General features: G+C 41.6%; 1 protein-coding gene across 4 annotated transcripts in view; it reads left to right on the top strand.

Annotated features, from left to right (window-relative positions):
• The window catches only part of MRAP2 (melanocortin 2 receptor accessory protein 2), an 82,592-nt gene that overhangs the window by 53,653 nt on the left and 13,333 nt on the right, over window positions 1-15,606 (top strand). For 2 of the 4 annotated variants that reach the window (XM_042253437.1, XM_027972719.2), the window contains exons 2-3: window positions 2,101-2,233; window positions 12,336-12,435. In XM_042253437.1, the coding sequence (XP_042109371.1) occupies window positions 2,107-2,233; window positions 12,336-12,435 (227 nt within the window). In that variant the 5' untranslated portion in view covers window positions 2,101-2,106. The remainder of the gene's footprint in view (window positions 1-2,100; window positions 2,234-12,335; window positions 12,436-15,606) is intronic. The other 2 variants (XM_060419238.1, XM_060419239.1) reach the window with 2 other exon arrangements.

The raw sequence follows: 15,606 nt of genomic DNA, 5'->3' as shown, positions 1-15,606 counted from the left end.
GTCTCACATTGGTCAGAATGGCTGCTATTCAAAAGTCTACAAACAATAAGTACTGGAGAGGGTGTGGAGAAAAGGGAAACCTCTTGTATCGTTGATGGGAATGCAAACTAGTACAGCCACTATGGAGAACAGTGTGAAGATTCCTTAAAAAACTGAAAATAGAACTGCCATATGACCCAGCAATCCCACTGCTGGGCATATACACTGAGGAAACCAGAATTGAAAGAGACACACATACCCCAGTGTTCATCGCAGCACTGTTTATAGTAGCCAGGACATGGAAGCAACCTAGATGTCCATTGGCAGACAAATGGATAAGAAAGTTGTGGTACACATACACAATGGAATATTACTCAGCCATTAAAAAGAATACATTCTAATGAGGTGGATGAAACTGCAGCCTATTTACAGAGCAAAGTAAGTCAAAAAGAAAAACACCAATACAGTATATTCATGCATATATATGGAATTTAGAAAGATGGTAACAATTACCCTTTATGTGAGACAGCAAAAGAGACACAGATATAAAGAACAGACTTTTGGACTCTGTGGGAGAAGGTGTGGATGGGATGATTTGAGAGAATAGCATTGAAACATGTATATTACCATATGTGAAATAGATCACTAGTCCAAGTTTGATGCATGAAACAGGGCACTCAAAGTGCACTGGGACCACCCAAAGGGATGGGATGGGGAGAGAGGCAGAGGGGGAGTTGAGATGGGAGACACATGTACACCCATGGCTGATTCATGTCAATTTATGGCAAAAACCACCACAATATTGTAAAGTAATTAGCCTTCAATTAAAATAAATAAATTAATTTTTTTTAAAAAGAAAGAAAGGTGAGACTCGTGCTTTGGGGCAGAAGGGTAGTAGAGATTTTGCCTCAGCTTCTCTGGAGGTGGTGCCCCGGGGGCAGCAGTGGGTGGTCCTGAGCTATGGTGGGTGGAAGAAGGGGAGCTTCAGAAAGCTCTTGGGGTGGGGCGATGGTGCTCAGTGGTTATACTGTTCAGCGAATCTTGGTTTGGCTGGTACTTCATTGAAATTCTTCCTTATGTCACTGTTAGTTGTTGCTTAGTGTTCTTCCCCCATCATGGCTTCCCAGGTAGTAAAGAATCTGCCTGCAGTGCAGGAGACACGGGTTTGATCCCTGGGTCAGGATGATCCCCTGGAGAAGGGAGTAGCTACCCACTCCAGTATTCTTGCCTGGGAAATCCCATGGACAGAGGAACCTGGTGGGCTACAGTCCATGGGGTCACAAAGAGTCAGACAGAACTGAGTGCCTGAGCACGCAAACACATTCTTCCCCCATTGTTAGGGGAGGTATCTGGGATCTTGACCTGACATCTCCTTCTAGCCCACAATATATGGTGCCTCACATATCACAGGTGCACAGTGCTGGATACTGGCTCTGTGGACTTGTCATCTTAGATGCCCATGCTGTATAGTGCAACCTCATTTCACAAAGAAGTCAGCATTTTTTTAATCTAAAATTGTAACAGATGAGGCATTGGCATATCCAGAAAATAGGACAGATCTCAGGAGTTAGTGGTGGCCAAGATTGGGGCTTCCATTGAGGATCTTCCCCAGTGATGTGACTTTTGATGTCCCCTTCTCTGCTCCACTCCATTTCATTAGATGTAGGTGGCATGTCTATTTTTCTATGGAAGGTGCTTGATAGAAATCTATTGAGCTACTTATCTCCTGCTACTGATTTTATTTATCCTCTGTAGGCTCTTTATAGGTGGTGATATGTGGTCAGGCTAAAGTTGTGAGTTCAGAGGCTTTTGGTACACTCTCCCTCCTTTTTTCTTTCATCAGTTATTGGAACTTGGTTATGTGCTAGGCACTGGGTTAAGTTCTGGGGGAACAACCTCAAAAGAAGATATGGTGTCTGGTTGCAAATATGTGCCAGTCTCGTGGAGAGAGAAAAGGAAATAATGACCACTTGGGATGAAGTATGGGCAGCCAGGGAGAAATGTCTCTGACCTGATGGATAGGACCTCCCTTAGGCTTTTGCCTGCTGACCTTCTGAAGATGGTCAAGGAGAGTGTGCGTGAGTTAACAAACTCTACACTTGCCTTTCTCCATTTGTGCAGGTAGAAATGTCTGCCCAGAGGTTAATTGCTAACAGGACATCCCAGCAATCTGCGTCTAATTCTGATTATACATGGGAATATGAGTATTATGAGATTGGACCAGTTTCCTTTGAAGGACTGAAGGCTCACAAATGTAAGTCTTGTGCAATTTCCTACTGTAAGCATATTGTGTGTTTGCCTTAATCTGTGAACCCACCAGTGTTTACTTTCCTTGGACATGCTTATACATACCTTTATCCTCTACCCCCTAAACCCCCTAAATCCCTTCCACATATAGGCTCATTGATCTGGGATGTATAACATGAATGATGAAGAACTTGCAAGATTCCCTTAGTGGAAGATAAGTCAATGTCCCTTTCAAATTGAGACTTAAAAAATTTAATGATTCTAGCTGTCCAAAACTGTGAACATTTAGACCATCAAAAATGTATACACAAATAGAATCTAGGACTATAATTTGAAGAACCTTCCTTTTGTAACACTTGGTTCACAGCATCCCTTCAGCCCTGCTGGGTTTCTGGGACTGTGGAAAGCAGTCTGTGTTTTTTCGTGATAAAGAACCAGAATAGTTTGTGATCGTTACCAACTCTGTTATAGGCATGAATTGTGCTTCATGTTATTGGAGTAATTAATCATCTAGCACAGAGCAAGAAAATATAATTCCATGAAAGGGTACGGTTCACCTCTAGTCATAACTGCCTGCTGACTGGCAAGCATGAAGCAGCTCAGTTTCCTTAAGCAGAGTTGACATGAGCAGAAACTGCTGCCCATTTCCGGGTCCTGTTGTGGTTACCCTGTAAATATCCTAGAGATGTTTGGTTGTTTCAGAATGAATGTCCACAGTACTATAAAAGTGGCAGGTCCTTTACTAACTCAGATGAATGGGACATGTTTAGGAAATACAAGAGTGATTAGAACTGAAGATGAATGTGGCCAAGGAAGTGCTTTCACTCCTTGCATATTCTCTGGCCTCTGCCTCTCTGAGCTGTCTTGGCGTCATGATCTCTCACCTCTACTTGCTGCTCCATTGCAAGGTGGACCTTCTGGTTTCTTCCAGTTTCATGGAGATATAATTGACAAATAAAGTTGTCATATATTTATACAATAAATAAAATAATGATACATCGTGCATATTGTGAAAGGATTCTCTCTGTCAACTTAATTAACATTTCTGTCGCCTCAGGTATATGCATTGATTGTTTATTCATTGGTAAGAACATTTAGGTTCTACTCTCTTGCCAACTGTACAAGACAGTATTATCAACTATACTTTCCATGTTATACATCAGGTCCCCAGACCTTATTCATCTTATAGCTGAAAGTTTGTACTCTTTTTACCAACCTCTCCCGATTTCCCCACAGTTCAGCCTCTGGCAACCACTTTCCTATTCTCTGTTTCTTTGAGTTCAACTTCTCTTTCAGGGTCTACATATAAGTGATATCATGCCCTAATTGTCTTTCTCTAACTAGCTTATCTCACTTCATATAGTGCCTTCCAGTTTCACCCTTGTAATAAACGAGAATATTTCCTTCTTCTTAAAGGCTGAATAATATTCAAATATCTATCATCTATCACATTTTCTTAATCCATTCATCAGTGAATGGACAGTGAGATTGTTTCCATACCTTGACTATTGTGAATAATGCTGCAATGAACAGGAGAGTAGGTACCCTCTTCAAGATAATGCTTTCATTTCCTTTGGATATATTTCCAAAAGTGGAAAAGCTGGATCTTAATGGTTGTTCTGTTTTCTTAAGGGACTTCATACATAGAAGTTATACCAGTTACATTCCTACCAACAATGTACAAGGGTTATCTTTTCTCCACATCCTCACCAACATTTGTTCTCTCTTGTCTTTTTTGATAAAGGACATTCTAACAGGGGTGAGATGATACCTTGTTGAGGTTTTGAGCTGTATTTCCCTAATGATTGGCGATGTTGAGTACCTTTACATGTGCCTGTAACATTTGGATATTGTCTGTGGAAATATGTCTGTTCAGGCCCTTTGCCCATATTTTAATTGGGTTTATTTTGCTATTGAGTTATATGAGTCCCTTGTATACTTTGGATATTAAACTCTCACCAGATATGTGGTTTGCATATGTCTTCTATTCCATAGGTGACCTTTTCCTTTATTGATGGTTTCTGATGGTAAAGCATCTCCCTGCAATGCAGGAGACCCGGGTTCAATCCCTGGGTCAGGAAGATCCCCTGGAGAAGGAAATGGCAACCCACTCCAGTACTCTTGCCCGGAAAATACCATGGATGGAGGAGCCTGGTAGGCTACAGTCCATAGGGTTGCAAAGAGTCCGACAGGACTGAGCAACCGCACTTTCACTTTGCTATGCAGAAGCTATTTAGTTTAATGTAGTCCTACTTGTTTATTTTGCTTTTGTTGCCTTTGCTTTGGGTGTTAAATCCAAAAAACCATTACTAAGAGTGATATCAAAGAGCTTACTCCTATATTTATGACCCTTATTTTGAACTCTCACTAAGATCTATTTCTAGAGATTTATCTTGTTCTTTTGTTTGGAACAGATTTCTCTATTTCTTCCTTCTTCTTGACTCTCTGTGTTGGTTTCTGTGCACTAGCTAAAACAGCCACTTCTCCCAGTCTTAAAGGAGTGGCATGTAGGAAATGTTTTGTGAGAAGTCCTGGCCACCAGAGCTAGGAACACAAGGAAACTCAAGCCCTGTATGGGCTGCACATGCCTGCCAGCTGCAGTGCAGTGGGCAGAGTGCTTGCCCAGACCAGCTGTGGCTTGCAGCTGTGACACAGGAGTGGGTGGGGGTCCCAGGGGGCACCCCTACTGACACTAGCAGGTTAGAGGGAGAGTTCCAAGATGGCACACACCAACCCTGGAATTAGCAAGGTAGAATGAGATCGTAAAAATGGCATCTGCCAACGTGTCCATCACTGGAAAGAGTCCCAGCAAGTTTGTGCCTCTCCAGCAGAGGCTTTAAGATTAGTTGGTGGGTCTCCTTTCTGAATAGTCCAGGTGATTTTCAAATTGGTGTTTTGTACTGAGTCCCAGGGTGAGGGAGTCTGTGCATGAGCCCTTTAAACATATTCTCCATTCCCTGCAGAGCTCTGTTTTTCCTGAAAGTAATATTCATTGGTTTTTTAAAGTCAACCATTTCCTAGGCAGGATGGATGATTTGGGATGATTCTGATGGAACTCAGACCCCTCTCACTTTAGAGAAGAGTTCTGTATTTTTGAGATCTCTCCCAGTTGTGGATTGCTGCACCTAGGATGGAGTTTTTGTCTGTTTTTTGGTGAGACTGTGTTTCTGCCTCTGCTAACTGTCTCAGTGCTGTCTTTTTATCCTTTGTTGTAGAGGCTCTGCTTGTTCAGTTTTCAGGTCTTTTCTGAGGAAAGTATCCCTGTGTAGTTGTAGCTGTGTGTCCGCAGGAGAAGGTGAATTTGGGACCTTCCTACACCGCCATCTTGAACTGCCTCCAGTGGGGCTGCAGATGTGTGGTCCGGACCCTGCCTCAGGGAGGATGAGAACTGGGGCTTACCTCTGATTGCACGTTGCTCTGCTGGGGGTGGGGTTAATGGCAGGAGATGACTCAGCCTTTCTTACTGATTTGAAGGTGGGTGCTTTCTCATTTGTCAGATGTGTAGGAGCCATTCAGCCAGCTTCTGGAACTCTTTCAGAGGGAACTGCTCCATATGTAGCCATATATTCGATGTGTCTGTGGGAAGAGGGGACCTCAGGAGCCTCCCAAGCCTCCATCCTGGTCAACCCCCAATTCCAGCTAATTAAGTTTTAGCCTTTTCCTCACCCCTGATTGCAGGAAGGACCACAAGAGCCTGGCTTCACCTGTAGGTCCCAAGGGTCTGGATGCTGCTGATTGCTGGTGGCTGTGCTTGAGCAACTCCTGGACCATTAGGGGGACAGGGGCAGTGATAGCTGGCTGGTTCCTGCCTTCTGGTCTCCATTGATGGGGCTGTAAAGGGTTTGGAGTTAATAATTTCCTATATCAGGAGCTTTCTATTTTTGTTCCTTAAAAAGCATTAACTAAATCACATATCCTTTTCCCCTGAAGTGAATAGTAACAATCAAGTGCTTCCACACACTCCTTTGTTGTTGTCTGCTCAGTATTCCTGTATGGAAGTAAAAGAAAAGCAAGTGGAATCTGTTAGGATGTACTGTCATCCATTATCTGATGGAGGGCTATTGCTGTCAGGGTGTGAATCGCACTCAATTTGCTTTAATTCTTTAATCTGTTATTTTTCTGGGACAGTCTGTGGGTAAGGATACTTGCTGTTAAGGATTTTAATGAAAATCAAAATGACTGGGCAAGTCACCATATGTTTTCTTGTAATCTAAGCCTTTATAACTTCATGACACAGATTTTATTTTTGTGTCATTTTGCTCCTGCCTCTTTTTCTTAGTTTAAAGGGCAATACTGCTGTAATTTTGGTTGGAGCATTTCCAGAGACAGTTGAAAATCTCTTTGGGGCATATTACATTTAGAGATGATTATAGCTGGAAAAGATTCCTGCAAAATGTAGGCAGAAATGTAGGCATTACTTACACATTTTACTTACTATACCATTAAGAAGGAGAGCTTTTTGTTAGTGTTAGCATTCATTTTAGGCAAAAGACAGAAATTCCTAGGTAAGTCTTTACTACTTTGATGTAAGAGATCTGATTAGAGGCCTTTCCCTTCCAGAACAAACCCCAAGACATACAGGAAAATAAGTCAGTTATTTTATTGTGTACCTTTAGGATTAGTGTCTTCCATTTTAAAAAGCTGTAATCCTGGGGTTCATGTGCATCTCCTTGCTTTGCTGAGAAAAATTCAAAGCCAATTAGGTGCAAGTTGAAAATGAAAATCAGTCACTTCAAGGGGAAGCATTTAGGAAGACAGGAGTGACCATAACAGTTACCTTGTTACTTTACCTATGATGGGTTGTTCTTAACAACAATAGTGACATCTCCAGTTAGACTAAGTTCTCCTGCCTGCTGAAATTAAGATCCTGTCTCTATAGGGTCTTTCATCTGAGAAACAACCTCTGATGATCATTGTAAATCCTCCTGTTGCCTTCAGTTTTGAATCTGGTAATGAACTTCATAACTATCTGAAGTGGACCTGTATCTGACATACATTTGGTACCAGAAAAATGGACATTCATTCATCCATTCATTCTATATGTATTTATTGAGCACCTGTTATTTGAAGCACTGTTTTTGTTAATAAATTTAATTGAAGGATAATTGCTTTCTAATATTGTGATGGCTTTTGCCATACATCAACAGGAATCGCCCACAGGTATACATGTGTCCCCTCCAACCTGAACCCCTCTCCCATGACCCTCCTCACACTATCCCGCGGGGTTGTCCCAGAGAGCCAGTTTTGGGTGCCCTTCTTTCTACATCAACTTGCACTGGTCACCCATTTACATATGGTAATGTACATGTTTCAGTGCTATTCTCTCGAATCATCCCACCCTCGCCTTCTCCCACTGAGTCCAAAAGTCTGTTCTTTACATCTGTGTCTCCTTTGTGTGCAGCCCCATTTTAAGCAATGGAGATACAGCAGTGAATAGAAAAGAAAAAAACCCGTCTCTTATGGATCTTGCATTCTACTCAGAGAGACAGATAATAAACAAATAGACAAACTATGCCAGATGGTGATAAAGTAGGGAAAGGAGGTGTGAAGTGTGGAGATGAAAGTATAGATAGAATGGCCATGGAAGGCCTTCCTGAGAAGGAGAAATATGAAAAAATGCCTGAAGGAAGTGAGAGATTGAGCTATAAGATACCTGGGGAAGAACATTATAGAAAATGCCCCGTGGTTTGCAGTAAGACCTGTGATTGGGAGCACAGCAGACACAAGTGCTGGAAGCCCACTGTTGGCTCCTTGCGAGGAGTCCATACCACAGAATGGATCCTAACACCTTAGGAACCAGAATGGGTATGAGGACAGTGCTTGCTCTGGTGTCCTGAGCCCTGTCTTTCAAATTAAGCATTAACCCTTGCTTTTCATACAACCACGAGATGGAAAGGTCACAATATATTCTTTAAAAAAATTTTTTTTTGTATTGGACTATAGTTGATTTGGGCTTCCCTGGTAACTCAGATGGTACCAAATCGACCCAGTTCAATTCCTTGATTGGGAAGTTCCCCTGGAGAAGGGATAGGCTACCCACTCCAGTATTCTTGGGCTTCCCAGTGGCTCAGATGGTAAAGAATCCACCTGCAATGCAGGAGACCTGGGTTCAATCCCTGGATTGGGAAGATCCCCTGGAGGAGGGCATGGCAACCCATTCTAGTACTCTGGCCTGGAGAATCCCTATGGACAGAGAAGCCTGGCAGGCTACAGTCCATGGGGTTGCAAAGAGTTTGGCCAAAAACAAACTTCTTGGCCAACCTAACACAATTTTGTGTTAGTTTCAGATGACCATCAAAGTGATTCAGTTACACATATACCTATTGCTTTTCAAATTCTTTTTCCATTTACATTACTACAAGATATTGAGCAGAGTTCCCTGTACTATACAGTAGGTCTTTGTTGGTTATCTATGTTATATGCAGTAGTGAGTGTATGTTAATCCCAAACTCCCAACTTATCCCTCCCCTCCACCTTTCTCTTTGGTAACCAACAGTTTGTTTTCTAAGTCTATAAGTCTGTTTCTATTTTGTAAATAAGTTCATTTGTATCATTTTTTTATTTATTTCACATATAACCATTATAATATTTGTCTTTCTCTGACTTACTTCACTTAGTATATCATCACGTTATTGCATTCTTTGTAATGGCTGAGTAATATTCCGTTGTATATATGAATCACATCTTTATCCGTTCATCTGTTGATGGACATTGAGGTTGCTTCCATGTCTTGGCTGTTGTAAACAGTGCTGCAGTTGAACACTGGGGTGCATGTATTCTTTCAAACCATGGTTTTCCCTGGATATTTGCCCAGGAGTGGGATTGCTGGATCATATGGTAGCTCTATTTTTAGTTTTTTAAGGAACCTCCATACTGTTCTTCACAGTGGCTATGCATTCTTACCAGCAGTGTAGGAAGGTTCCCTTTTTTCCACACTGTTTCCAGTATTTGTTGTTTGTAAACTTTTAATGATGGCCATTCTGACTGGTGCAGGGGGGGTGGGGAATGGGATGGGATAGTTACTCTCATCCTCCCCTAGATTGGAAATTTTAATATATGGAAAAACAGATCATACCAGGGAAAACTGTGCAGCTGTCCGCTCTCTTGTTTCATTCCATTCGCTAGAGGTCAGGTAAAGGGAAAGTCATTTTATTATGATGCATTCTATTTGGAATTCCCCTGGGCAGTTTTCTCTTACTGTGCTCTCTTACTATAATGGTCTCTAAGTAGCTCAGTCTCTAGACAGGATGGAAGTAGCTGTTTGGCTGTATTAGAAACCCCTGTGGAAGGCTTTTCCTTAACCAACCAGGTTTCTTGGAGCCCCCACTCACTCTGTGTAAACCTCTGTTCTGACTTCCTCCTGAGAAAGCGTACTTTGGGGAAGACCAGAGGCTCTGTATTCCTCTTTTCACTGAAATGCTTGTGTCCATGAAACTTGACATAGAAATAAAACTTCAAGAGAGTTTGGTTGTTCCTGGAATGAGATGGAGCTCTCTGATGTTCTCTGAAAGGTGCTCAGAGTGAGAAAGTTATCTGGGCTTGGGCCACGTGTCAGAGGATGAGGTAGAGGAGAATTAATGGAGATAATCTGAGGAAGCAGAATTTCCTCTGGGGGAGAATGTGAGTAAGCAAAGCTACTTAAAGCATATTGTCATGAGAAGGGTGGATTCCATGTTATCAAGAGAATGTGTGAAGATGCCACTGGACCACGGGGATTCTAAAATCCTAACCAAAGCTCTCCTCATTCCCACTCTCTTCTCTCTCGTGACTTTGCTGAGGGCTGAGACACTCTCAGGTCCCACGTTATTGTTGCTTTTTGATCAGCTCCCTGGGTCACTAGAAGCCTGGGGTAAGGAACTGGGCTGGGTTAAAGGCACACTCCTCTACCTGTGCCCACTCTAGTCTAGGGGGCTGGAGGACACATGGGGATCCAGCCACCACTGGCAGTGTGAGAGCTGTCCTCATGCAAACCCCTCCCTAGTAAACAGATTTGAAAATGAATCGACATAACTAAATTCTCTACTGAGGACTTACATAATGCTGGCAGGTCATTTTAGAATTGGCTTTTGCTATTCAGGCATTTGATGAAGTAGAGGAGGCTGAGCTGTCATTTATCTGCAAAATGATGCTTTGCAGTCTGTGCCCCCATAACTGAGATGCTATTGTTACGTGTTAATTGCATTTGTACACATGTGTTTTTTGGTATTTTTCCTGATGTTTTGTTAGGCTTCATTTCCATTAGTTTGTAAGGTAAAGTCTACAATTCCTGTTTCTCAGGCACTCTTAACCCTGGGAAAGATAAATTGGTTTTGCATCCAGAGTACTGAATAAATGTCATTGAATAAACTGGGGCTCTGTAACAACTTAGAGGGGTGGGAAGGGTCAAGTGGTGGGAGGGAGGATCAAGAGGGAGGGGAAATATGTGTACTGTTGGCTGATTCACGTTGATGTATTGCAGAAACTAACACAATATTATAAGGCAATTATCCTTCAGTTAAAAATAAATAATTTTTAAAAATGTTGTTAAATAAAGGTTGTTACCCTCTAGGTAACCTCTAGGTGATAGTATATTTAGAATAAAAGTAAGAATTATGCAAAGCAATTTGTTCATCTGATTTCTTCATATTAGAAAGTGCTATATACACATAATTCAATTAGAATAATGCTTTGTATTTAAACACATTTAGTGTATAAGTTCTATTCACCTTTTTAAAAGTTGCATCCTCACTGTATTGCCATGTAAGTAAACTTCTTAGAATAGATCAGAAAATGTAAAATAATTCAACTCTGTTGCTTCCCCCAAACTTAAGACCTTATGATGAATGTGCCAGGTTGTGTAGACAGCTCAGTCTCATCCCCATCCGAGAGACACACTAGTGACTATTACCCGTGATAGGATCAAGGAGGGACCTGTGTAGAGAAGCACAAATAGAAAGGTCATGGGGTTCACAGAAGGGAGCAGGCACATCAGTTGGGGAGATTAGGCTTTCTGAAGGAGTTGGTATAGGGAATGCACTTTGAATGAGGGATAGACTTTCATTATCTCCAGTTTGGGTAAAGTTGTTCTGGCCAGATGAAGGTATGGGCCCCTGAAAAGGTGTGAGTATTAAGAAACCATGCCTAAGGGTTCAGGCAAATACAGGAATACAGTGTCCCCTAGACTGCTTGGAAGCATGAGTTTTAAAGTAAGGATCAACTAGGAGAAAATGACCACTTAAACAATGGTTTGGTGGTTTTGGTTTTAGTCACTAAGTCATGTCTGACTCTTGTGACCCCATGGACTATAGCCTGCCAGGCTCCTCTGTCCATGGGATTCTCCAGGCAAGAATACTGGAGTGGGTTGCCATTTCTTTCTCCAGGGGATCTTCCCGACCCAGGTATCAAACCCGGGTCTCCTGCATTGCAGGCAGATTCTTTACCAACTGAGCTATGAGGGAAGCCCTACTTAAACTGCAAACTGAGCTACCTTCTTCTCAGATGCCAGATATTGTAAAAGTGCTTTGTATATGGAATCTGTTCTCATGTGGAAAAGGTCAATTCTATTTTTGTTAAAGTATTTTTCATGAAAGAGCAATATTATCAGAGATACGATACAGCAGATTCCATTAGAGATGAGGCCGAGGCAAAGACCGAAGGCAGAAGAGCACTCAGGAGGCCATTTGTATGTTCTTTGCAGAATGTAGTGAAGATGTGAGTTATGCCAGCATGAACATGAGTGAAAAAACAAAATTGGGTTGATTTGAATTAGATATCATTTTAAGCTTCATCCTGTCGTTTCTGCTAAAAATTGGATCTTCTAACTCAAGACACTTCAGTGGAATCTTGAGGACTTAGACAGCCTGATTCCATCTTAAATTCTTCCATTGGGATATAGAACCAAGAGTCAGGAAGGCTGACATCTCCGAGTGTTACCTGAGTCAGGAATCTGAAGACATAGACTCTTCCCTCATTCCTTGTATTAACTGTTCCCTGCTGTCCAATAGTTCAAGGTTGTCTCAGAAGACTGTGACCATCCTCTCTCATTTCATGTATCAAAAAGCACAGATTCCTTAAATGTTTAAATTTTATGTTGCTATGAAATACTAATCCCAGTGTTCACTGTCTTACAGATTCCATTGTGATTGGATTTTGGGTTGGTCTTGCAGTCTTCGTGATTTTTATGTTTTTTGTGCTGACTCTGCTGACCAAGACAGGAGCCCCACACCAAGAGTAAGTTTGGGCTGTTTCTAAATGTCTGTTAAACTCCACAGGGTCTTGAAGAAACAGAAATAGTATCGAGGGGGTGGGGTTGCTTCTAATGGGTGGAGAGATGGATTTGCTGTCCAGACCCAGGTGCTGGTTGGGTGGGACCTGTTTTCCTCCTAGCACTTTGCCTCTTGCCTCTGAGGCTTCTTTTCAAGTGAAACCTTGTGCACCTGGGTTGCTTGGTTTTTCCTGTAGTCTTAATACTGATCCTGGCTTGATGTTTATTTTGAAAGGTTACTAATTAGGATGGATTTTCTCCTTATTCCCAAAAGAATTTAGGTGACTCACCAGACTGAAAACAATGAAAAAGGACAATAACAAAAAATAGGATGAAAGTTAGCTTAAGAAACATTTCAAGGAGCAGAGAAATCATTGTTACTGAATACTCGACTAAATTGTTTAATTATTCACTGAATTCAGCACTCAATTTCCTCAAAAGGAGATAAAGGATTATAAAATTTTCATGGTGTGGTAAAGAACATCTGTGATGGGCTTTGGATTTATGGAGGAAATGATTGCATGGATGCTTAATGAGTGCTGAATAACATCAAAACATAATTGGTCACTTATGGTTTGCAAAAACTCAGAAATGTTTTAGAGACTTTTTAAAATCCCAACTCTTCCAAAAAAGGGAAAAAATAACAACTTGTTTGATACCTTGTCAGTCAGTTCCAGAAGGCAACAGATAGCACATTCAAATTAGGTAATTAGAAGAGCTTTTTAAAAAATTAATTTTCTTATTGAAATATGTTGTGTTAATTTCTGCTCTACAGCAGAGTGACTCAGTTATACACATATTTCTGTTTTTTTAGTATTCTTTTCCATAATGGTTTATCCCAGGAAACTGAATGTGGTTCTCTGTTTTATACAGTAGGATCTTTCTTTTTATCCATTCTATATCTACTAGTTTGCATTTACTAGTCCCAAACTCCCAATCCATTCCTCTGTTACTTTGGCAACCACAAGGCAGTATCTATGAGTCTATTTCTGTCTCATGGATAGGTTCATTTGTGCCATATTTTAGATTCTACATATAAGTGATATCATATGGTATTTGTTTTTTTCTTTCTGAGTTACTTCACTTAGTAAGATAATCTCCAGTTGCATTGATGTTGCTGCAAAATGGCATTATTGCATTCTTTTTTATGGCTGAGTAATATTCCATTGTATATAACATACCACATCTTCTCTATCCATTCATCTGTTGATGGACATTTAGGTTGTCTCTGTATCTCGGCTGTTGTGAGTAGTGCTGCTGTGAACATAGGGGTGCCTGTATTTTTTTTGAATTAGAGCTTTTGACAAAAGGACTAGTCACAAGTTGTGGCCTGGGAAGAGAGCAGCCCCTCTTCCTGGATGGTGCCGGATGCCAGGGCTCAGAACACCGAGGAGTAGATGCCCTAAATCTGAAGGGCCCTGATTGTCTCCCAGGAGCCCTGCAGAGACTGGCTGAGAGGAGCAATGACCCAGGTCAAGGGACACAGCCCAGTGTGACCTCTTAGGGAGGGAGCCTCCGATAAACACCCAGACCTTTCTCCATCTCTCCCCTTTCTCACCACTGCTCCCTGCTGGCTGAGCACCACACCACCAGCAGTGGCCAGAGCCTACAGCAGAGGTCAGTTTCCCAGGGCACAGAGCAGGGCGGGGAAGGGTAGGGAACGACCTGGGAGACTAAATGGAAGAAAGTGAGCACAAATCCTCACATTTCCATTCAGTGTGTCCCTTCATCCTCACAGCCTAGCAGTGGTGTTCTCATTGTATCTCATCACACAGTCTGCAGTGTCTGCTCTGCAGTCTTCAGCCTGCACTTGAACTCTCACAACTAGTCATAGACAAAGGGAATAGTTCTGCCCATCATGCAGCTGGTTTCAGACATTAAGGTCTGGGAGAAAAATTCAAACACATGTTAAATGAAAGTAAAAGACCATTTTATTGAAGGCTATGGAGATGGATGGTTGAGAATTTCTGGAATAGCCACTAAAAAAATATGAACTTTCCCTTTTCTGTCTCCTTGTTTTTGTAAACATCTGCACATGTCTTTGCTTCAGCATATTAGTCCAGGGAGCTTAGAAATATGGTGTGGATTATAGCAGTAGTAAAAGAAGCTGAGGACAAACTCAGGTTAGGGCACAACTGGTAGAGTGATTGGGGAATAGTAAACCCCTTTATCTTCGTTCTCTTCAGAAAGCCAGATGGACTTTTGCATGGTTATTGAGATGTACTTGTTTGACATAAGAGGCACGTGATTTTATAGATGGGAACACTCTAGCTCAAAAAGGAGCATGACTTCCTGTAATGAGTAATTTTGTGTTTGTCTAGGCCATGATATTTGGTAAAATATTATTCTAGATGTTTCTGTGAAGGGTTTTTTTTTTAGGTGAGATAAGTCTTTTAGGAAGACTGATCATCCTCCATAATGAGGGTGGGCCTCATCCAACTGCAAAAGGCATTCCTAGAAACAGATGGACCTCTGTCTAGCAAAAAGGAATTTTGGCAGAGAACTGCCTTCAGACTCAGACTGCAGCTCTTCCCTGGGTCTTCAGCCTGTCCAAACCCTACAGATTTTGGACTTGCCTGTCTCCACCATCACATGAACCAATTTCTTAAACGAAATCTGTCCCCACCTCACCCTGAATGGATAGATAGATAGATATAGAAGTAAATGTGCACAGGCACACACACACATCCACACCCACACACACTCCCAGACACCCCTGTTGGTTCTATTTCTCTGCATAACACTGACTAATACATTGCCTTAACATTTCACGTTGACCCTGGGTAGCTGAGGCTTGTTTTTCCCCTTTTCCAGTCGGCAGTTTGTCCTTCTAATAGATGATTTCTCTTTTGATGGTGAATCTTAGTCATCTCAAGGAACAGGGGTCATTGTAACCCTACATGCTTTTGGTGAGGTTGTGGAGAAAGTTTGACCTTTTTATTTTTACTTTAATGAAATGATGGATCAGCCCTCAGGGCCACACTTTAAATGTTTTTCTGAAGCAGTGTAAGACATGCATTTGGCTGTAGTATATCAAAATCAAACTTAATGATACAGACATATGGAAAAATCCCTAAATGGAGCAGTTAAGAATGGTTTTATATCTTAGTAAACTTGACATTTATTTGGCAGGAAAC

The sequence above is a fragment of the Ovis aries genome, chromosome 8, assembly GCF_016772045.2.
Source record: "Ovis aries strain OAR_USU_Benz2616 breed Rambouillet chromosome 8, ARS-UI_Ramb_v3.0, whole genome shotgun sequence".
Lineage (NCBI taxonomy): Eukaryota > Metazoa > Chordata > Mammalia > Artiodactyla > Bovidae > Ovis > Ovis aries.
This window is presented reverse-complemented; position numbering and strand designations above follow the sequence as displayed.